At 37.0% G+C, this 21,886-nt stretch overlaps 3 protein-coding genes across 5 annotated transcripts; 1 reads left to right on the top strand and 2 right to left on the bottom strand.

Annotated features, from left to right (window-relative positions):
- Positions 1-379: 379 nt before the first annotated feature.
- LOC107595119 (zinc finger X-chromosomal protein-like) lies at positions 380-12,089 on the top strand. Of its 3 annotated transcripts, none has more exons than XM_016285433.1 (9): positions 380-826; positions 2,707-2,805; positions 2,903-3,220; positions 4,372-4,524; positions 6,379-6,516; positions 6,608-6,724; positions 7,117-7,266; positions 9,435-10,394; positions 10,582-12,089. In XM_016285433.1, the coding sequence occupies exons 2-9, from the start codon at positions 2,739-2,741 to the stop codon at positions 10,854-10,856; spliced, it is 2,178 nt and encodes a 725-aa protein (XP_016140919.1). In that variant the 5' UTR covers positions 380-826; positions 2,707-2,738; the 3' UTR covers positions 10,857-12,089. The 3 variants fall into 3 exon arrangements, with proteins under 3 accessions (XP_016140919.1, XP_016140917.1, XP_016140918.1); XM_016285431.1 differs by having other exon boundaries at positions 382-826; positions 6,590-6,724; XM_016285432.1 differs by having other exon boundaries at positions 382-826; positions 6,590-6,724; positions 9,435-10,366; positions 10,554-12,089.
- Positions 12,090-12,343: 254 nt separating this feature from the next.
- Positions 12,344-14,103, bottom strand: LOC107595145 (lipocalin-like). The gene is made up of 3 exons (XM_016285483.1): positions 13,935-14,103; positions 13,334-13,481; positions 12,344-12,435 (listed from the first exon to the last, which is right to left on the bottom strand). The coding sequence occupies exons 1-3, from the start codon at positions 14,025-14,027 to the stop codon at positions 12,344-12,346; spliced, it is 333 nt and encodes a 110-aa protein (XP_016140969.1). The 5' UTR covers positions 14,028-14,103.
- A 1,436-nt stretch (positions 14,104-15,539) lies between these two features.
- c8g (complement component 8, gamma polypeptide) lies at positions 15,540-21,448 on the bottom strand. Its single transcript, XM_016285434.1, has 7 exons — positions 21,154-21,448; positions 20,789-20,925; positions 19,578-19,648; positions 16,610-16,717; positions 16,400-16,501; positions 16,298-16,327; positions 15,540-15,633 (listed from the first exon to the last, which is right to left on the bottom strand). The coding sequence occupies exons 1-7, from the start codon at positions 21,319-21,321 to the stop codon at positions 15,623-15,625; spliced, it is 627 nt and encodes a 208-aa protein (XP_016140920.1). The 5' UTR covers positions 21,322-21,448; the 3' UTR covers positions 15,540-15,622.
- Between the last annotated feature and the right edge of the window lie 438 nt (positions 21,449-21,886).

Here is a 21,886-nt window from a genome sequence, read left to right on the forward strand (position 1 = left end):
GCTAAGTCTTGAGTATTAAATTCAAGTATTAATATTATCGTCATATTTCTTATATGCTGTCGTGTTATTATTTTTAATTTACATTATTTTTGTATATTATGTATATTTGCTTGGTTTTTAATGTATGTTAATAGTTATGTTTATAAAATATGCTGGCCTGTACCTAATATTAGATCAAACTGACATATGTTCAAGCGTCTTGATAAAAAAAGACAAGAATAAAAACGTCAAACCATTAGGTCAGTAACCGTATACGCGCTAAACTGTGTAAATGTGCTACTCTGCAAATATTTTCAACCAAAACAATTGTCCTAATAAGCCTTTATGGTCATTAAACCATTTTCAATGCATAAATCCATAACTGGCTAATATCCCGAGCTCGCTAATCATTCCGCATCATACGCCTTTGACGCCACCACAAAATAAAGCCCACAAATACTCCCTCACACGCGACTTCCGAAGCGCTAAACAAAAGCAAAATCATTCGTTTGGTTTTACTCAATACGGCCTAGTTTTAAAATCGCCAACGCGCAGAGAAAATACAGTCGGCGGGCCTGCCAGAAGAGCCGGACTGCGGCCACCTGTCTGAGACTCCTTCCGCATTTTCCTGCGGCTCCGAGGCAGTGACGTGCGCCTCTGAAGGCGGCGTAATCTCCGGCGGAGCTGGAGGCTGCAGCGCCGCGGAGCGCATCAGACTCGGCCCCTCCCCTCCGCGCTCCGCGGCGGCCCGCCCTGCTCACACAAGAGCCCCGTCTGCGCTCTGCCCGAGTCTGGGGGTGGGAGACGGAAACCCGCACGGCCTTGGAAACAAAAAAAACACAAAAAGGTAGGCCGCTGTGTTTAACAGAATATGAACGTTCATATTTGTTAGATTAGCATCTGATGCGATATCTTGGAGTGTGCGTGACATACGTGTTTATCTGTTTGAGAGATTAACGTCGTTGCAGTGGCGCGTAGGCCTTTGTTAGCAGCGAGCCGCGGCCTTCAGAGGCCTAAAGTAGGCCGCGGAGACGAGACTCTCGAGACGCGCATGATCGATTCATAAGCTACTACACATTGACTTCATGTTCAGATGCATTACGCAAACTATAACTGTGTTGCAGGTCATATTAAGAGTCATTGTGCGGACACTTAAGTATATATTTTTTAGATTTTATGTATTATTTGTATTTATTCAAAATGGCGATGATCGCGAAAGGGGGCGTGTCTGGTTATTTATATCAGTGGGCGGGGCATTCTGACTGTCACAGAAGCGTCAACACTGCATTACAGTATCAGATTATGGGATTCATGGAAGCCTGTTTGCCTTACAGCTGCTGTACTAAAAGTATAATCAGGTCATTCCTATTGTATAGTTATTTTTGTAGCTCAGTAGCTTGGAAATAAATCTGCTTGTGTTGTAATTTAAAGTATTTCTACCTAGGGGTGTACTAGACTTTCAGAAATATTCACTGGTCGTGATCAGGTACTTAGATGTATTAATAATTTGATTATTTAAAAAAAATTAAATTCCATTTTAAATATTTTTTTATGCAATATAAAGTTACATACTATAATTATGTTCATGTTATGGCCTGTAACTGATATAAACATTGATCATTATTAACATTCTACACAATTTTGTCAAAATAAAATAAAACTAGTGCTGTCAAACGATTAATCGCATCCAAAATAAAAGATAAAAAATAATTTTTGTTAACATAATATGTGTGTGTGTACTGTGTATTAATTATGTATATATAAATACACACACACGGTATATATTTTGAACATATTTACATGTATATATTTATATTAATACAATTTATATCTAAATATATTTAATATATAAACAATATATTTTTCTTAAATATATACATGTGTGTGTATTTATACAAAATATACACAGTTCAAGCACATTATGTAATCAATCTTATTTTGGATGTGATTAATCAATTGATAGCACTAAAAAACACTACTAACTAAATTACTTGTGAATTTCAGCATCACAATATTATGAAGGACAGATATTAATTTTGAGATATGCTAAAGCTTACATTTAACCATGTTGTTAAATTTAAACTAAATGATTTATCATTCTACTTATATTTATTCTAATTATATTTATTATTTTATGCAATAGATCAAGACATATATGTGATTGGGATATAAAAATGTTCTGCATAACCAGAATCAATTGAATAAACTGGAATAAATTGCTTTAGTGATGGGAAGGAACTAAATACTAATATTTAACCTGGTATTTTATCACTTTTTTTCAGATGTTTTAGTAAAGCAATAAGCCCTGTGAAGCCGTGATTTACAGTGAATTTATATCAAAAAATTAATTTTGTGTTTGTTTCACAAAATAAAATAAAAACATTATTCTTCCGCCAAACAATGTAGTTCCTCAGAAAAGGTTGTGGTTCCAACAAAGTGGTTGCCGAGCAACACACAAATGTAAACAAAGGTGTATGTTTGTTTAGAGTAATTTACAACAGCTTCGAAGTTCGAGCTTGGCTCAACCAATCAGAATCAAGGACCGGAACTATCAGTTTTATAGTTATCTTTTTAATATCCTAACATGTATTGTTTAAACCTATTGCAAGACAATTCTGACAAAGTATTATATAATGCTGATTTTATGCTGTGAATCTTACTCGAATTAGACTTTCATGTTCGTATTGTGTTGATGGTTTTATTTCCTTTTCCATGTTGTTCCTGTAGGTCTTATATTATGCAGATGACCGGCGGAAGCTATGGATGAAGATGTGACGGCTCTCTCTCTTCATTCCCATGAGCCCAAGATCATATTCCATGGGACAGGTAAACAAACAACGACTTGATGAAGCCTCTCATATGGTTGTTTTATGAGTGTAAAGATATTTATGTGTGAACTTTATGGTTTCTTCTACATGAAAAGGGGGTGATGGAGAAGAAGACGAGGTGGTGGTAGAACTGCAGGAGTCGGTTCTGGTGTCCGACGTGGTGGATGAGAAGATCGCGGTGCACAGCCTCGCCCATGAGGAGCTGGTCATCCAGGAAGCTATCGAGGATGTGGTGGCGGAGTACGTGCCATGCACGGATGAAGACGAAGAGCTTGGCACCATTGCTGTGGAGACCTGTGTGATGTCACCCGATGATGTGGCTCTGGAGGAGGAAGGACTGCAGGTTGATGTGGTGACTGACGCTCAGGTACAGGAGGATCCTGACACCTGTGGAGACTACCTCATGATCTCTTGTGAGTGGCTTCAGCCAATCAGAATAGAGCATTTGTTGGAAAGGATCTGTGGATATTAATGACTCATTCAGAACGTTTCTGTGTAGTAAACAGTCTATGTTTAAGGCGCAGCTACATGCACTGATGTTCGGCACTTTTTTGTAAGTGAAATCCAGTCATTTCAAAGGAAGCCAAATGATGGCAAAAGATTTCCTCTCATAAATTTCACAACAGGTTCAAGTTTATCCAATGAATTTGCTGTGTTGACCAACAGAAAGCTGCTTAGTTCGGAAGTGACCTCTGTGCTTCATGCATCGCAACACTATAGACAATAGATCTTTTTTTGTCCTTAAAAATGACGCCCAAATTACTGTATTGTTGAAAGAATTTTTTTTCTGATCATTATTATTATTATTATTTGAGATGCAGAATATATTGGTACCATATCAGTTATTGCCCTTTTATTTATTTATTATTATTTATTCAGATATTCATTTAATGGTATAATCATTTATGTTATACATTAGATATTCATTTCATTAATATTAACTATATAACTGTGCATGCTTATTTGCTCTAGTTTTACATTTAGATGATATTTGCCATCATCTAAAGCTCACTTGAAGTTAATTTTTAAAAACGAGTAATTTAATAACACTGTTAAATCTAAACTTTAGCACATTTCCACACCATACATTATATTATAATATTGTGATTTATCGTGTATCACTAAAAGTAACTGATTGTAGTTGTTAATGTTTTTAGATTTAATTTGTTTAGATAAAGTAGTATAGAATTTTAATATCAATATTTATCAGTTATTGGTAATAATTATCAGAATATTCATGGCATAAACAAAACAAAACAAAAAATTGCAAGATATAAACTTACATTTACATACAGAGTTGCAAAAAAAAAAGTCTGAATTGTAAGATAAAATGTTGCAATCACCTTTTTTATTTTTTATACATCCTGTAGCAGACTACTGTTATTGCTAAAATTAATGATTTATTAAACACAATTGCTTTTTATTATATTACTGTTGCTGCTGTTTAAAGCTTCCACTTTGTGTTGAACGTGGTAAACGTTCTTTGCACCATTTAATGATGCAGTATGCAAGAACATGGATGTTGCTTGTTTGTCACCATCTGTTTGTCTTGATTTTATTTCAGTGGATGAGGCTGGAAAGGTGGTTTCTGATGAGGATGCTAAAGTTACTATTGAGGGCACTTTAGAAGACCCAGAGGATGCGGAGAAGGATGATGAGGGTCAAGAGGTCATCAAAGTGTACATCATCAAGGCTCACCCAGAGGAGGAAGACTTGGGTATGTTTGAACTTTCTTAAGTCTGCAGCACGATGCTGAACTTCATTAAAGAGTTTTTCAAACACATTTTATTTTAGTGTGTATACAGTGCCCTCCACTAATATTAGCACCCTTGGTAAATATGAACAAAGGCGGCTGTGAAAATAAATCTGCATCTTGATCTTTTTGAGCTTTCATTGAAAAAATTCACAAAAATTCTAACCTTTCATTGAAGTAAAACAATTGAAAGTGAGGGGAAAATCTCATGATGAAATAAATTTTTTTTCTCCAATGCATGTTGGCCACAATTATTGGCACCCCTAGATATTCTTATGAGTAAAATATCTCTGAAGTATATTCCTATTCCTATTTACATTTTTTAGCTCACCAGGGTGACTAGGAGCATGAAATTCTCCAGCCATGACTTCCTGTTCCACAGAATTATAAATATGAGGAACACAAAGGCCAAATTCCCTTAATCATCCATCACAAGGAGTAAAACCAAAGAATATAGTTCTGATGTACTGAACAAGATTGTTGAGCTTCACAAAATAGAAAGTGGCTGTAAGAAAACAGCTAAAGTATAGAAAATCCCCATTTCCACCATCAGGGCAATAATTAAGAAGTTTCAATGAACTAAAGATGTTACAAATCTGCCTGGAAGAGGACATGTCTATATCGTCCTAATGCATGGTGAGGAGGAGAGTTTGAGTGGCCAAAGACTCTCCAAGGTTTGGAGAATTGCAGAGATTAGTTGAATCTTGGGGTCAGAAAGCCTAAATAAATATATCAAACAGCCCCTACATCACCACATGTTGTTCAAATGGGTTTCAAGAAAAAAAATCCTGGCTCATCCAAAAACAAACTCTAGCATATTCAGTTGTCAGGCACGACTGGAACTTCACATGGCATTGACTTCTATGGTCAGATGAAACAAAAAAATAACTTTTTAACAGTAAACACTTAAAGGGTTAGTTCACCCAAAAATGAAAATTAGGCTGCGTTTTACTCACGCCTGAGGCATCCTAGGTGTATATGACTTCCTTCTTTCAGACGAATCCAGTCGGAGTTATATAAAAAATTGTCTTTGATCTTTCAAGCTCTATCATTGCAGTCAGCGGGTGTTGCATTGCTTCAATCCAAAAGAAGTTAAATAAAAAGCGCCCATGCATTAAAAAAAAGTGTCTCACACGGCACCGGGGGATGAACAAAGGCCTCCTGTAACGAATCGATGTGTTTTTGTAAGAAAAATATCCATATTCAAAACGTAATAATCACTTTAATCTAGCTTGCGCCAACAGTTGTACAAGGAAGCAGCTCCGGGAGTATGACGTATGAGGTCGGCTTTGCGTGTGCGCCGTTCAGAAGTGACGCACGCGGAAAACCGACCTCATATGTCATTCCCCCGGAACAGCTTCCGTGTACAACAGTGAGCGCAAGCTATCAAGTGATTTATTACGTTTTGAATATGGATATTTTTCTTACAAAAACGCATCGATTCGCTACAGGAGGCCTTTGTTCACCCATGTGAGCCATGCGAGACACTTTTTAAATTTTTTTTTATGGATGGGCGCTTTTTATTTAACTTCTTTTGGACTGAAGCAATGCAACACCTGCTGACTGCAATGATAGAGCTTGAAAGATCAAAGACAATTTTTAATATAACTCCGACTGGATTCATCTCAGGGGTGAGTAAAACGCAACCTAATTTTCATTTTTGGGTGAACTAACCCTTTAAGATGTGTTTAGTACAAACAGGGATAAAAGTACAGATTTATTTTCACAGCCACCTTTGCTCATATTTAACAGGGGTGCCAATATTAGTGGAGGGCACTGTATATATTTGGTGTTTATAGATTTATGGATAATTTACAGGAGGCACTGTTGACATAGAAGACACTGAGCTTGATGTAGATGAAACCGTGGAGCTGGTGGATCCCTCTGGAATGCCGATAAGAGAAAAGATGGTGTACATGTCAATGGGTGAATCTAGTCAAAACCAGGATGACATCAGTGAGTCCCGTTACTGTCGGTTTGTTGTGAAAGTGTTTTCTCCAAATGATACTATGGGTTTTTCCTCAAACAGATGTGGTTAAAATCACAGATGAGGTCTACATGGAAGTGGTGGTGGGGGGTGAGGACCCCGGAAATGTTCAGCGGACAATTGACAATACATCGCTCAGCAAAGACTTCATGCCTGTGGCTTGGGCAGCTGCTTACAGTTAGTCAAACACATACACATTTTTTTTGGTTATATTCAAAAGTTGCATTGTGCAGTTTTTTCCACAATCAATCATTTGTGCAGTTAATTATAAAGAAATATGCATGTGTCCTATTATTCTCCTAAATTGTGTCTCCTAAATTATTTGTACATAAGCTAATAAGGAATGCAATCTTTTTTAATTAATTTGAGTAATTTGATGATAATTTATTTTAACTGATAAATTGACAGGCTTCCTAATAGACTTAGAGTCTTTATGCCAACAACCAAATTCGTCACTGAGATGAGTTGTAGTTTATTAATCGAACACTTTGTAATCCACATATCTCTTTAATTTGCAGTACAAGATAGCTTCTCATTATAACCTTTAAATATGGTGTAATGTCTGTCAGGTGGGGAGGAGAGTGAAAGCTGTGAGAACAGGAATGGAGCAGCAAGTGCTTTACTGCACGTTGATGAGTCTGATATGATCGAAAGACTCGGTCGTCAGCGAAGCAAGAACAAGAGCAAGAAACGCTCTGAACTTCGTCACGTACAGACAGGTACATCTCTTCTTCATTTTAGTTATCAGTGTTTGTTACACTTTTTTTGGATTTAATTATATCACATTTTATGTAACATTTTAAATGTATATATTTTAAACATTAAAACATTTTATTTCATTAAATATTATTACCATTCAAAAGGTCAGTACGTTTTTTTATTAAAGAAATTAATTTAATTTTTAATATTTTTAATAACTTTTAATACATACAGTTACAGTACATTGTTGCAAAAGATTTGTATTTAAAATAAATGTTGTTTTGAACTGGCTGCTGAAAATTCAGCTTTGCTATCATAATAAATTACATTTTAAAATAGAATACAGTTATGCTTAATTTGTGATAATTTCGTAATATTACTGTTTTTACTGTATTTTTGATTAAATAAATGCAGCTTCGGTGAGTAGAAGAGACTTAGGCCCAATCCCAATTCTATTTTAAACCCCTTCCCCTTGTCCCTTGAAACAGAGTGGCAAGGGGTAGGGGTGAAAATATTGCCCTAAGAAATGGGACACCACTACTACACCATTACATGTCATCATACGTCATCTAGCTTCCATGGTCTGTCTGAATACTGGTGTGCATTAGAGCCGTTAAATTACCGTTCTATAAGTCCGCGTGAACCGGAAGTTGCCGTCTTTATTTCAGTATGATGACGTATTTCCAACTGAAACTGAATATTGAATAGAGGGCGGGGTTTTATTTTTGCGCTCCTCTCATCTCTCACTCGCAGCAAACTAATTGTCGGAGGGGCATGGTTAAGCATATTCTGCTCAAGCCATCAAACTGCCATTCCAGAGCAGAAGCAAATAATCAGATTTTGATTAAAGATTACCAAAACAAACATTTTCAGTGGATTAACTTGCATGCATTAATTGTTCACCTTAAGACTAACAATGTGCGCTAGCAAAATAAATATTGTACATTTTAATTTCATGCAGACTGTAATGCTCTGCTTATATTGAGACACATGTATATATATCGGAGATCGTGCAGCTCACACACAAACATCAGGAGCAAAGAAACTTGTCAACGCTGCCCCGCAACTTTTATTAATAAAATAGTTTCAATATTGAATCGCTACATTATATTTTCCAACAACGAGAGGATAAAATCACTGTTTTTGAAGTAAACTCAGTCATTGTAGAGAAAGACGCACATAATCACACTCGCAACTTTTTCATCTCTCTCTCTCAAAATGGCCGTATTTGAGAAAAAAAGTTTATCGATTTCTAATTATTGGGGGGACTAGCCCCCATCAATGTCTATGTTGGTTACAGCCCTGACCAGACATGAAAAAAAATAAATGTGTCGTGGGACTATCGTGCAGTCAGTTAATGGTTTAACGTTAGTAAACTTCAGCTATATATATGTATATGTGTATACACCTGTTTTTGAAGTAAACTCAGTCATTGTAGAGAAAGACGCACATAATCACACTCGCAACTTTTTCATCTCTCTCTCTCAAAATGGCCGTATTTGAGAAAAAAAGTTTATCGATTTCTAATTATTGGGGGGACTAGCCCCCATCAATGTCTATGTTGGTTACAGCCCTGACCAGACATGAAAAAAAATAAATGTGTCGTGGGACTATCGTGCAGTCAGTTAATGGTTTAACGTTAGTAAACTTCAGCTATATATGTATATGTGTATATATATATATATATATATATATGTATGTGTATACACCTGTGTGTGTGTGTATTTTTATTTTTATTTGCAAACATTTCTTTGAATAACATGACCTTAAATATTAACACCAGATTGAATTTAACATAAAATAAATGATTACTTTTCATCAAAAATCTTTTTTTAATGCCATAAATGCTTACATTTATGGTGTTCGCTCAGGCAGCCATGTTGCCGGTGTAGCCGGTGCTAAGATCATTCTCATACCCCTTCGTTTGAAGTGTGGTCCCAAAAAAATCTTCGTTTGAAGGGATGTCTGGCCCTTTCCCCTACCCCTACCCCTCCAACCAAAAGAGAATCAAGACACCTCTACCCCTTCACGTGAATGCGCGAAACAGAGGGGTGGGGTAAGTGCAGGGGTAAGGAGTAGAAATGAGATTGGGCCTTATTTTAAAAGTATTAAAAGAATCTTACAGAGCCCCAAATGTTTCAACTATAGCATATATTATAATCATTTTGGTTTACTTTTTCAACTTTAGCAATCATCATTGGACCCTACGGCCAGCCTCTTACAGTGTACCCTTGTATGCTATGTGGGAAGAAGTTCAAGTCGCGTGGTTTCCTCAAGCGCCACACCAAGAATCACCATCAGGATGTCGTAAACCGAAAGAAATACCAGTGCACGGACTGTGATTTCACCACTAACAAAAAAGCCAGTCTCCACAACCACATGGAGATCCACACCCTCAGCAGTAAAGCCCCATTTGAGTGTGAAGTCTGCGGAAAAGAGTTTCACCAGAAGGCGGCGCTGTTCTCCCACCATCTGCAGCACCACCACCGAGAATCCAAGCTTCAGATCCCGCCACCCACCACCAAAATGCACAAATGCAAGTTCTGTGAATACGAGACGGCAGAACAAGGACTTCTAAACCGACACCTTCTCGCCGTTCACAGCAAGAATTTCCCACATATCTGCGTGGAGTGTGGGAAGGGTTTCCGGCATCCTTCAGAGCTGAAGAAACACATGAGAACCCACACCGGCGAAAAACCGTACTCCTGCCTTTACTGTGACTACAAATCAGCCGACTCATCCAACTTAAAGACACACATTAAGACCAAGCATAGCAAAGAAATGCCCTACAAGTGTGACCGCTGTTTCCAGACATTTGCCGAACCTGACGAGCTGTTACAACATGGACTGACACACGAGGAGGCCAAAACACACCAGTGCACCCACTGTGACCATAAAAGCTCCAATTCCAGTGACCTGAAGCGCCACATCATTTCAGTTCACACCAAAGACTATCCACATAAATGTGAAGTCTGTGGAAAAGGCTTCCACCGGCCATCCGAGCTCAAAAAGCACTCTGCTTCTCATAAGGTGAAGAAGTTACACCAGTGCAGGCATTGCAACTTCAAAATCGCTGATCCATTTGTTCTCAGTCGGCATATTTTGTCAGCGCACACCAAGGAGCAGCAGGCATTTCCTGACAAAAGGGGTCTTAAGAAGACGTTTGGACTCAGTGCTCATGGAGGTAAGAAAATTTTGGGCGGTGCCAGTTTGTCCAAGGGCCACCGGGAGCGCCGGGTGTACCAATGCCAGTATTGCGACTACAGCACGGGCGACGCATCGGCATATTTTGTCAGCGCACACCAAGGAGCAGCAGGCATTTCCTGACAAAAGGGGTCTTAAGAAGACGTTTGGACTCGGTGCTCATGGAGGTAAGAAAATTTTGGGCGGTGCCAGTTTGTCCAAGGGCCACCGGGAGCGCCGGGTGTACCAATGCCAGTATTGCGACTACAGCACGGGCGACGCGTCTGGTTTCAAGAGGCACGTGATCTCCATTCACACCAAAGACTATCCTCACCGATGTGACTTCTGCTCGAAAGGCTTCCGCAGACCGTCGGAGAAGAATCAGCACATAATGCGGCATCATAAAGACCTAATGCCTACCATGTGACCTTTGCAATCAGAAACCCATTAGGAAAAGTGCTGTTCTGATGTAGCTGTGGTCTTCAGGGCCGTTGGAAAGCCAACTAATGGCCGCTTTTATGGCCGCAGTATCCGCTTTTTCGGATACTGATAATACAGACAGGCTGAAAGTGCAAGAAAATGGAGAGAAAAACAACCATCTAATGTGTCCAGTTGCAATGTTCTGAAGACACTTTTTAAAAAAAGTTTAATTAACCATTCTTGATCAGCTGACCAGCTTTGGATTAATACGAAAATAGGTAAACTTGCATACCAATCCATCAAGGGTGGATGACATACATGCGTCTGGTTATAAATTTGAATTATGACTCCTTTATTGCATGTTACACAAAACATGTTTGAACAGCTTTGGTGATTGTTGCGTGTTTGTGCACATGCGTTTACAAGTACAAACGTTTTGGGATTAGCCTTGAAGACGTCCGTTGTCATTAAACGACGGTGCTAATGCTTTATCGACTAGCTTCAGATGAACAGAATGTCTAATTAAAGTGAACTGAAAAATGCCATAGCTGCTAAAAATTTGTTTTAATTTTAGGGGGGAAAAATTGCTGTTTCAGACCAGATATAGGCTTTTGGGAAACCCATCTTTTATTTTGGTTCTCTGAACAAAATGAATCCACAACATTGGTGCATTAATTTACTAATATCGGCTATTATGAATTTAATGTAGGACATGGTTTCTTGGTATTTCCAATAAAAATCATATTCCAAATAGTACTCAACTCACAAGAGATCCTGAGGTTTAACCAGAGTGTGCAGACATTAAATCAGGCTGAATGGCTGGTTAATCTAAATTTCTTTGAATTTAGACACTAGTATGTTTGTGTATTTCTTGAATGTGGTCGTTTGGCTTTTGGTCTGTTTGTTGTAAAACTCACCCTCAAATTATTATTATTAAGACGTTTAGGGTAAATTTTATTTTTTACACATACTGAAAATGTATAATTTGGAATAAAGAGATTCTAAAAAACTGTTATGTGTATAGGAAATATTTGTAAATACAGAAGTAATAAACAGTATTTTGTGTCCAAAATGTTTTTTATTTTATTTATTATATTTTTTGATGATGAAACGCAAATGGATAATCTGAATAAATCGCACCAACTTTTGTCATTTGTAAACCAATTTTAATCTTAACAGCAGTAAACAAAACCACCAGAGACAACAATTAAAAAGCATTCTTTATAAAAATTTGTTTACAGGAATCTGCATATCGTTCATGAAACATGTTTGACACATTTACAGGGAGAAAAAAAATCACACATATTGCGACTACAGCACGGGCGACGCGTCTGGTTTCAAGAGGCACGTGATCTCCATTCACACCAAAGACTATCCTCACCGATGTGACTTCTGCTCGAAAGGCTTCCGCAGACCGTCGGAGAAGAATCAGCACATAATGCGGCATCATAAAGACCTAATGCCTACCATGTGACCTTTGCAATCAGAAACCCATTAGGAAAAGTGCTGTTCTGATGTAGCTGTGGTCTTCAGGGCCGTTGGAAAGCCAACTAAAGGCTTTTTCGGATACTGATAATACAGACAGGCTGAAAGTGCAAGAAAATGGAGAGAAAAACAACCATCTAATGTGTCCAGTTGCAATGTTCTGAAGACACTTTTTTTTTTAAGTTTAATTAACCATTCTTGATCAGCTGACCAGCTTTGGATTAATACGAAAATAGGTAAACTTGCATACCAATCCATCAAGGGTGGATGACATACATGCGTCTGGTTATAAATTTGAATTATGACTCCTTTATTGCATGTTACACAAAACATGTTTGAACAGCTTTGGTGATTGTTGCGTGTTTGTGCACATGCGTTTACAAGTACAAACGTTTTGGGATTAGCCTTGAAGACGTCCGTTGTCATTAAACGACGGTGCTAATGCTTTATCGACTAGCTTCAGATGAACAGAATGTCTAATTAAAGTGAACTGAAAAATGCCATAGCTGCTAAAAATTTGTTTTAATTTTAGGGGGGAAAAATTGCTGTTTCAGACCAGATATAGGCTTTTGGGAAACCCATCTTTTATTTTGGTTCTCTGAACAAAATGAATCCACAACATTGGTGCATTAATTTACTAATATCAGCTATTATGAATTTAATGTAGGACATGGTTTCTTGGTATTTCCAATAAAAATCATATTCCAAATAGTACTCAACTCACAAGAGATCCTGAGGTTTAACCAGAGTGTGCAGACATTAAATCAGGCTGAATGGCTGGTTAATCTAAATTTCTTTGAATTTAGACACTAGTATGTTTGTGTATTTCTTGAATGTGGTCGTTTGGCTTTTGGTCTGTTTGTTGTAAAACTCACCCTCAAATTATTATTATTAAGACGTTTAGGGTAAATTTTATTTTTTACACATACTGAAAATGTATAATTTGGAATAAAGAGATTCTAAAAAACTGTTATGTGTATAGGAAATATTTGTAAATACAGAAGTACTTCAGATTAGTGTAACTGAGATCAAGGTCTCCGTCCTCGGTAGGCACCAGCATGGCAGTTCCCATCTTCATGTCAGCCTTGTGACTGACAAACCATTTTGCATTTGTAGCAAAGCCAATGAAATACCACTTTCCTCCCATCTGCAAAGAATATAACTATTTTAGACCAAGGCTCTTAAAAATAAAGATTTCAAAATGTTTTTTTTACAGTGACGCCAAAGAAACACCTTTTTGGTTCTCTAAAGAGCCTTCACTTCTTAAAAGAAAGATTTTTTTCTTACTGCTAAGAACATTGTAATAATCTAAAGAACCCTTTTCCACTATGAAGAATGGAAATATTCCATGGAAGGTTCTTCGTGTAACCATTAATTAAATAATGCATTTTTTTTTACCAGTATGTGTTCCCTGGGAATCGAACCCACGGCCTTTTGCGCTGCTAACGCAATGCTCTACCACAGGAACATTACCATTAATGGCAATAAAGAAGAGAAAACCTAACCTGAGAATATCCCTAAAACTCACTGATAACACACAGATGCTTTAGTGTTTTACAGTAAAACTACAAGGTAAATGCCTGTATATTTTAGTTTGTACCTTTTCCAGGTCGAAGTCAGTCATGGGCATGACATCAGCAGAAGTGAACACTGCACAGAGCAGAACGCACAGCATCTTCAAAACGACAGTCATGGCTGTAGAAGTGTAGGTTCTCTCTCTGTATGCAGTTCAGAAGGCAAAGTCGGCTGCGTAGAGGAGACGAAAGGCAGCCCCTGTTTTATCCTCAGATTTGAGCCCCCCCCAGACCCTCCTTCCTTGAGTCCCTCCCACCTCCGAAGACACAGCAGGAATGATAATTACAGTCCTTACACAACATGCACGTGTGGATTTTTCCAGGTATATGTGGGTGTCTGAAGCTTTTTTTGATACTGATGTCCCTGTTTGGCTTTTATGCAATACATCATGTTTCTTATTGCTCATCCATGCTGACCAAACTACAGTAATACTGTGAAATATTATGATTGAAAACAACTTTCTATTTTAATATACTTTCAAATGTCATTGATTCTTGTGATGGCAAAGCTGAATTTTCTCCAGTCTTCAGTGTCACATGATCCTTCAGAAATCATTCTAATATGCTGATTTGCTGCTATTATTATCAAAGTTGAACTCAAGTTTAGTGTAAACCATTTTTCAGGAGACCTTGATGAATAGAAAGTTCAAAAGAACAGCATTCATTCGAAACAGAAATGTTTTGTAGCATTATAAATGTCTTTACTGTCACTTTTGATCAATTTAAAGCAGCACTATGTAACTTTTGGCGCTCTAGCGGTTAATAAACAGAACTGCACACATCCCGCGGAAGAACATTCTAACCGGAGCTACATCTCTAAGTTTATGTCAATGGCGATTCACGCAGGTATGTGTTACTCCGCAGCGGAGACGACCCGACCAGGCTACAATAGTCCAAATATAAGTACTTATTATAAGTGTACTGTAGTGATTCGGAATAAGACAAAAACGCGGTTTGGAAGATTAATTCATGATGTACTCGCTCATTATATACATTTTGCACATTTTGAACACAGAAAAAGTTACATAGTGCTGCTTTAAAGCATGCTTGATGAATAAAACTATAAAAAAAAATCTTACTGACCCCAAACTTTTGAATGGTATCGTGTAGATTGGAGATGATGTTAAGTCCAATAGACTAAAGAAAAGTGTTTTTAATCAAATGTAGGCTAATGCAAAGTATCAAAATGCATTTTATTGCCAAATCAAGCTCTTGTGCAGCCTTTTGGGTGACTGTGACAGTTGCAGCAAAAAGCAATTTTGAGTTAAAACTAGTTCATTTCTGTGTTAGATGTTTTTCCATAAGAAAATGATTACCTTAGGATATTTTTTGGGATGTTGGATATGAAACATGCTTACCCCCTTGTGTTGTGTAACTCTGAAAGGGTGGACAGGCAGAGTCTTGTTTTGAGAGTTACATCACAAACCACACTAACTTCATCAAGATGCCTTTGCCTTGTTTTAGAAGTACCTTTTTGTTATATCTAAATTTTGATACTTATTAGCAAGGATGCAACCCAAATAAAGATTAGGGGGATGCACTTTACTCAATATCTACTGGTTTTTATTAGGCTATATTGAATGCTATAGTTCCAAGCAAACAAAAAATCTCATTTTAAAACACACAAAACCTTAAAATGACAAAATGGCTTTATTGGTGCAATTCTTAGCACAACGCTTTCTCACAGTGCTCACAAGATGCTGGCCAGTCAGTCTTAGGTTAGATCTGGTGGACAAAGCAATGATTGTGTTATGTTAGGTTGTTAGGCAAAAAGAGGGATTATACAAAATTATACAGTTTCATTGTGTTACAAAACCTAATTTAAGTTACGCAAGTTTTGCAACACATGCCTTTAAAACAGAAAACGTGATTCTAACAAAAGCAGGAGATGCACAAACGGCCGGATTGGCTCTTTTTGTAGGATGAAACAAATCTTTCAGCCAATCAGTAGCTAAATGTTGCCTAACACCAAGCAACGCCACAGAGCAGTCGAGAAAGCCAATTCTTTTAGCGAATCGGTTCGTTTAAATGATTCACATGAATCAGTTCGCAGAACTCCTCGCGCGGGATTTTACGTGTTATTGCACGTATTGAAATAAATAATCAGTTGAACATTTTATGACTCTGTATTCGAATACTTTTTATGTTGTGTCAGTGATTTCCATTAGCTACTGACGAGTATTAAAATACGCTCTGCGAATCGGTTCATTTGAATCATTAAAAAGAACCGTTACAAAATAACGACTCGTGCGCCAATATGACATTAGAATCAGCTGTGCGATGTTTAGAACGTTATTAAATTACTTAACAATATACATGGCGTTCTGTAAATGCCAGTTAATTAAACATTAAGCCAATGTAAAAACAAACAATTGTAACCAGCTCTTACCCAGGACCTTTTCTGTGGACTCGCAGAACCCTGGAAAAGAGTCACGAGTTAAAAAAAATAGGGTTTATCAGCTGTTTTATTATAATTTGTACATTGTCTCACCATAGTCAGGATACTGGAAAATGACGTCCAATCCCAAATTAAATGTCTTTGCACGATCCTCAAATTTATCCACTATATTATCAGGCACTTCACTGGAACGTCCTTTCAAACCAAATACATTTGGATTAAAACTGCTCCTTTCCACAGTGGTGCCATTGTGACACTAAAGAATGGGTTTGAGAAGTTTAAAATAGAGGCTAGAACACCTACCATACAGTTTCATGGTAATTTTCTCTGCTCTTTTAAAAACCACCGTAGCATAGGAGCTGTAGTCTGTCTCCAGCACCATTATGTCCACATTCTCAGCAGGTCTCTTACCTGCATAAATCAATCAATAAATACCTACCTACCAAGAGGAATTTATGTTTAAGAATATGTTTTAAATTATAAACAATAAAATACAATTATACATTTAAAAAAATAAAACGTCATATTTGGACACTTTGTGGTTGTCAAACTTAGTGGAACTCTCTAACGACACCTGAGTGAACCTGATGGCTATGACAATAAAAATGTTATCTATAAAGCATCATTTATAGCATTATAGCATAATTTGCAAACATGTTGCTGTAAATGCAATAATATACATACTCTAAGTGTGTCTAAAGTGTTAAAATATTTCATGGTAATTTTCTCTGCTCTTTTAAAAACCACCGTAGCATAGGAGCTGTAGTCTGTCTCCAGCACCATTATGTCCACATTCTCAGCAGGTCTCTTACCTGCATAAATCAATCAATAAATACCTACCTACCAAGAGGAATTTATGTTTAAGAATATGTTTTAAATTATAAACAATAAAATACAATTATACATTTAAAAAAATAAAACGTCATATTTGGACACTTTGTGGTTGTCAAACTTAGTGGAACTCTCTTACGACACCTGAGTGAACCTGATGGCTATGACAATAAAAATGTTATCTATAAAGCACCATTTATAGCATTATAGCATAATTTGCAAACATGTTGCTGTAAATGCAATAATATACATACTCTAAGTGTGTCTAAAGTGTTAAAATGCATGCTGGATCAAATGTATTTGTCCACAGAAACACTTTATTTGAGTGTCCTTCAAATAAATGTTAGATGCACTTTAGTAATAGCAGTTCTATCATCATAACTCTCTGAAGATTTTAGCATGGTAATGGATATGACAATGTTAATGCATTTGGTCTTGGCTGTAAGAGCCGAAATGATCTCCCAATGAAATCAAAGTCTAGGAACTCTCACAAAACAATAAAACTAATCTGGAGAAGAGATCTCCAAAAAGATCAAATGACAACACCATGTCCAAACCTCTCTCCTTGCTCATTGCCCTCTCACTTTCCCCTCTAAATTGGAACTGAAGTTAATTGGATTATCATTGTTTATTTATAAAACTGGCATGATACATTTTTACCTGACAAATAAAATGTTATATTTGATTTATTCCGAACTCTTCTGAAATCATTATGACTAGTAGATTAAGTGAAGTCTGGTATTACCGCAAATCTGCGTCCAGGATTGGTCAACCTGAAGGCCCAAAGAATCAAGCATGTGGCACATCATGTGGGACCTTTAGATTCCTGTCTATGAGTGACTTAGCAAGTTGCAGCTGCGTGACTAAGGAAAATATACTTTTTGAATGAGTGTGCAAGTGGCAACTGACTTAAAGGTATTAGTTCACTCTGCATCCTCTGACTAACTCAGAACTGGCGAGTTTGTGATCGAGAGACCCACGCTGGCCACGCAAGGCCCTAAGCGACACTGGGTCCCTAATGAACGAATAATTGAAAGAATGGGATGTCCAGATTAATCAAATATCTAAATGAATACATAACCATTATTTGTGATCAGTTTTAATTAGAAATAGTCTAAAATTAATGATCACTTAAAATTGGAGTCAGATTAAACACAGAGCTAGACTCAAATTGAAACTAAATCCTGATCAATTAAGTGAACGTTGCAGAAGCGCAAGTAAAAGACCTACACACATTATATATTTGCATATATAGTGGCATATAATAACCCATAGCAGATCTATACAGGTGGAGCTGGGGAAGGTGGAGGGTTTCAGAGAACTCTGAAAGCTTGCTGCCAAGTGCTCTAGTGAATGCTAACCTGCCATTTAAATGTAAAGCAGTAAGCTCATTGGCTGCCTATACAACATGAACCAATCAGCTTGTGCCAAGTAGTTTCATGCTGTGAATATCATCAGTTTCCATTAACGACCCATCGGCCTGCTATTCTAGAGTTTCAAGAAAGAACTTGGCATTCAAATTTTTACATAATTATCTAACATTAAACCAAACCCTAATCATATCCCTATAGTAGTAAGGCACGGCTAGCTGTGCGTTCAACAATTTCAGTGCACAACGTGGAGGCTTAGAACCACCCGACATGAAGCGGCCGTTCATTATCCCACTTATACCATGGTCATTTGCCAGCATTGACAAATTAAAGCTGTTAATGATGATGTTTGGAGTGCAAACGGGTAAAAATGACAGTTACGAATTGTTAGCGCTAGCATTCTGTCTGTTTCAAATCAGAAACAGAGATGAAATAGTGCGTTAAGATCACATTTATTTGAATGAATTATAGCAGTTATTTGCATTAATTAATTGATCGACAGAGAGAGAGTGAGAGTGAGAGAGATGACAGTTTTGTGTGCATTACTGCACGTCTCTCTACAAACAATTAAGCTGTGTTTAGTTACTTCAAAAACAGCGATTTTACCAGGAATATAATGTAGCGATCTACTATCTAAGCTATTATATTAATAAAAGTCGCGGGGCAGCATTGACAACAAATTTCTGTGTGTCTTCAGTGCAATCTATGTGTGTGTGTGTGTGTGTGGGTTTGTGTGCATCAATTAAAGCGGTGCATTAAAATAGAACAGTGATTAAACTAACTTGGAACTACTTGTGCATTAAGCAGTTTTAATGCATACATGCTAGCCAATCACAAACGAGTATTCAGACAGGCCATGGTATAATTAATATTACTTTCAAACATTTTTTTAAAAGTTGTGCCACTTGTGAAGATTATGAAATCTATTTCATCTATTGCATACCAATTGTCAGTCCAGGTCAGGGAGCATTTCACAACAAAAAAGAGCCATCTATTTAGATAGTGGTATGAATGACTTTGAAGTTTGAACCCTTGTCTGTTGGTCAGTTCAGTCGGCACCAGATACCTACCTTTGAGAAACAGCTGGCCAGGGGTCTTCGTTCTCATGTAGTTCTGCTTGATTTCCCAGCATTCAAAATTGCTAACATTGGGGAAAAGCACAATGGATAAGTAGAAAAGATGGGGAAAAAAATGTATATATATATATATATAATTTACATTTCTTAGTGATTTAAATATAAGGGAAAATGTCCATGTAAAAATTATTTTGACAAAGCAAGCTGTATCTTGCCCATCCAATGCTTTTGCTTATGAAAGTCTATACAAGTTGCCAAAGGGGACTTTCTTAAAGTTGCATAAGAAATCATGGTCTTCCTGTGCAATTTAGTAGGCTAACACTCACAATATGGTACTATCATCATATTTCATAAAAATTTTAAGCATTTACTGCTTAGTATTTAGTATTTATTAGTATTTATTGCCTGATGAACTTGTAATGCCTCAAAAAAGATCTTGATCTTGTTAAGGCAAGACACTCCAGGAAACAATAGCTTTTTTTCCATGTAGATTTTGGGCTTTTGCAGTTTTCACTTTCAAGTGTTTTTTTTTTCTTCTTCTCAGAATAGTGGAATTAAGAAAACATCCAAACTACACTTTTAAGTGTTTCTTTTATTGCACTTTATCTGTTTGTGTCTGTAGATTTCAATTACAATACATATCTTTAAAGACCATTTTCTTATTTTTCTACTAAACTGAGCCAATCTCCACTTCAGTAGCTACACCAAACATTACAGTTTTATTTTTTTTACAGAGGGGTTGTTTGTATGTTTTGTTTGATTTTAAACAACATTTAATTCCTAAAAAAATGGTGAACATTTGTTTTTTGTTTTTTTCTGGCTGTTGACAGAATTTTCAGATTCCGTCAGTAAAATGAAAAGAATTTTAAACCTGCCTTTATCGAATGTTCAGATTTTTGTTCTAGAATTGTATACAATTTAGTGCATATTTAATTAGATAATACCTCATTTGTATATGTAAACATAAGATACCAGAAAAATTGTAATACAAACAAAGTGTTTGCACCTCTTAATGTAATCAATAACCTGGGAAGTATGGTGAAAACCTTTATTATTTTTTTTACCTTATTCACTTGGGTCTTCCTGCCCTCTCATAACCAAAAGTAATTAAGGTATTTGGATACATCGAACTATATCATAAAGTGAACTAACATCAGCTGGCAAGTGAGTAAAGTGCTCCCCCTTGCGGCTTAAACAGTACTCACAGTTTCCTCACAGTGCTCACTGACACCTTATCACCAGTGACAGTCCAAGCGGCAGTCGTGCTCTCCACCTTGAAGCCGCTCTCCAGAAGATTCTTACACCGTGATGCTACAGTAAGAAGGTACCACTTCCCACTCATCTGGAGAGAATGGGTTTTCAATCAGTGTAAAATCATAAACTGTGCGTGCATTTATGAAGAAATATATCTGCCTTCTGTTGAAACAACATTGGGCAAGATAAATGGCCTATCAATATGAATAATAGCCTACAAGTTCACTCATAGCCTATAAAATGATGCGCCTTTGTTATTCAGTGTGCCAGAACGAATGAACTTGATTGCTATGACATGAAGGTTTTTGAAATATACCTGATCAATGTTGATGTTCTGACCTGGAGCTAGTTTTTCAATAGCCTGTTCTGCCTCGGATTTCTTTGGCTTCGGTGGTGTTGGTTTAAAGCGTGCTCTTCGTGCCTCGGCAGGCTCCCAGAACCCGAGCCACGCGAGCGCAAAGAACAAAAGCCAGAAGCGAATCATCAAATCGGTTGTTTTAACTTGTTGCTTTACTATAACGCGTTATACCCCAGTCTTCCCCAACAGCTCTGTTAGAAGTTTGCTAATAAGAGCCAGTCAACTGTCCAGTGTTGCCAAATTCAGTTTAGGATGATGACCCTCTACTCAGGTTTATCATTAACTAAAACCCACACAAACCCACATTTCTGACAATGTTCACTTTAATACAACCTGATATGTCATTTACAATCTTTTTTTAAAATTTATATATAAAGTGTGCATTATCCGATTTTAATGTATTTAAAAAAAAAATACAAGATATCATAATGCAACATTACAGTGCACAGGAACTTAATGACACCTTCTTGTGGGACATTTAATCGACCACACTCTTAAAAATAAAGTTTTTTTTATTGCCATCTGGTTCCAATAAGATCCTTTAACATCCCTTCCATTAGGCTCTTTACAGTGGAAAGAGTTCTTTAGAATTTTAAAATGCTCTTTACACTAAAAAAAAAAATTCTTTTAAAAACTATTCATAGAAAGGTTCTATGAGGAATCAAAACTGCCATTGCTGCTAAACCCCCCC

This window comes from Sinocyclocheilus grahami, unplaced genomic scaffold (genome assembly GCF_001515645.1).
Source record: "Sinocyclocheilus grahami isolate Dianchi unplaced genomic scaffold, SAMN03320097.WGS_v1.1 scaffold197.1, whole genome shotgun sequence".
NCBI classification, from domain to species: domain Eukaryota; kingdom Metazoa; phylum Chordata; class Actinopteri; order Cypriniformes; family Cyprinidae; genus Sinocyclocheilus; species Sinocyclocheilus grahami.

Excerpts from the sequence above, each read along its gene's own strand:
- LOC107595119 (XM_016285431.1), top strand. The coding sequence starts at position 2,739 with ATGGATGAAGATGTGACGGCTCTCTCTCTTCATTCCCATGAGCCCAAG. Across the intron at positions 2,806-2,902 it reads GATCATATTCCATGGGACAG|GGGGTGATGGAGAAGAAGAC; the intron begins GTAAACAAACAA and ends CTACATGAAAAG. Across the intron at positions 3,221-4,371 it reads AGACTACCTCATGATCTCTT|TGGATGAGGCTGGAAAGGTG; the intron begins GTGAGTGGCTTC and ends ATTTTATTTCAG.
- LOC107595145 (XM_016285483.1), bottom strand. The coding sequence starts at position 14,027 with ATGACTGTCGTTTTGAAGATGCTGTGCGTTCTGCTCTGTGCAGTGTTC. Across the intron at positions 13,482-13,934 it reads CTGACTTCGACCTGGAAAAG|ATGGGAGGAAAGTGGTATTT; the intron begins GTACAAACTAAA and ends TATTCTTTGCAG. Across the intron at positions 12,436-13,333 it reads CACTAATCTGAAGTACTTCT|CCTGTCTGTATTATCAGTAT; the intron begins GTATTTACAAAT and ends TTGCACTTTCAG.
- c8g (XM_016285434.1), bottom strand. The coding sequence starts at position 21,321 with ATGATTCGCTTCTGGCTTTTGTTCTTTGCGCTCGCGTGGCTCGGGTTC. Across the intron at positions 16,718-19,577 it reads TGGCCAGCTGTTTCTCAAAG|GTAAGAGACCTGCTGAGAAT; the intron begins GTAGGTATCTGG and ends TGATTTATGCAG. Across the intron at positions 16,502-16,609 it reads AATTACCATGAAACTGTATG|GACGTTCCAGTGAAGTGCCT; the intron begins GTAGGTGTTCTA and ends TTGGTTTGAAAG.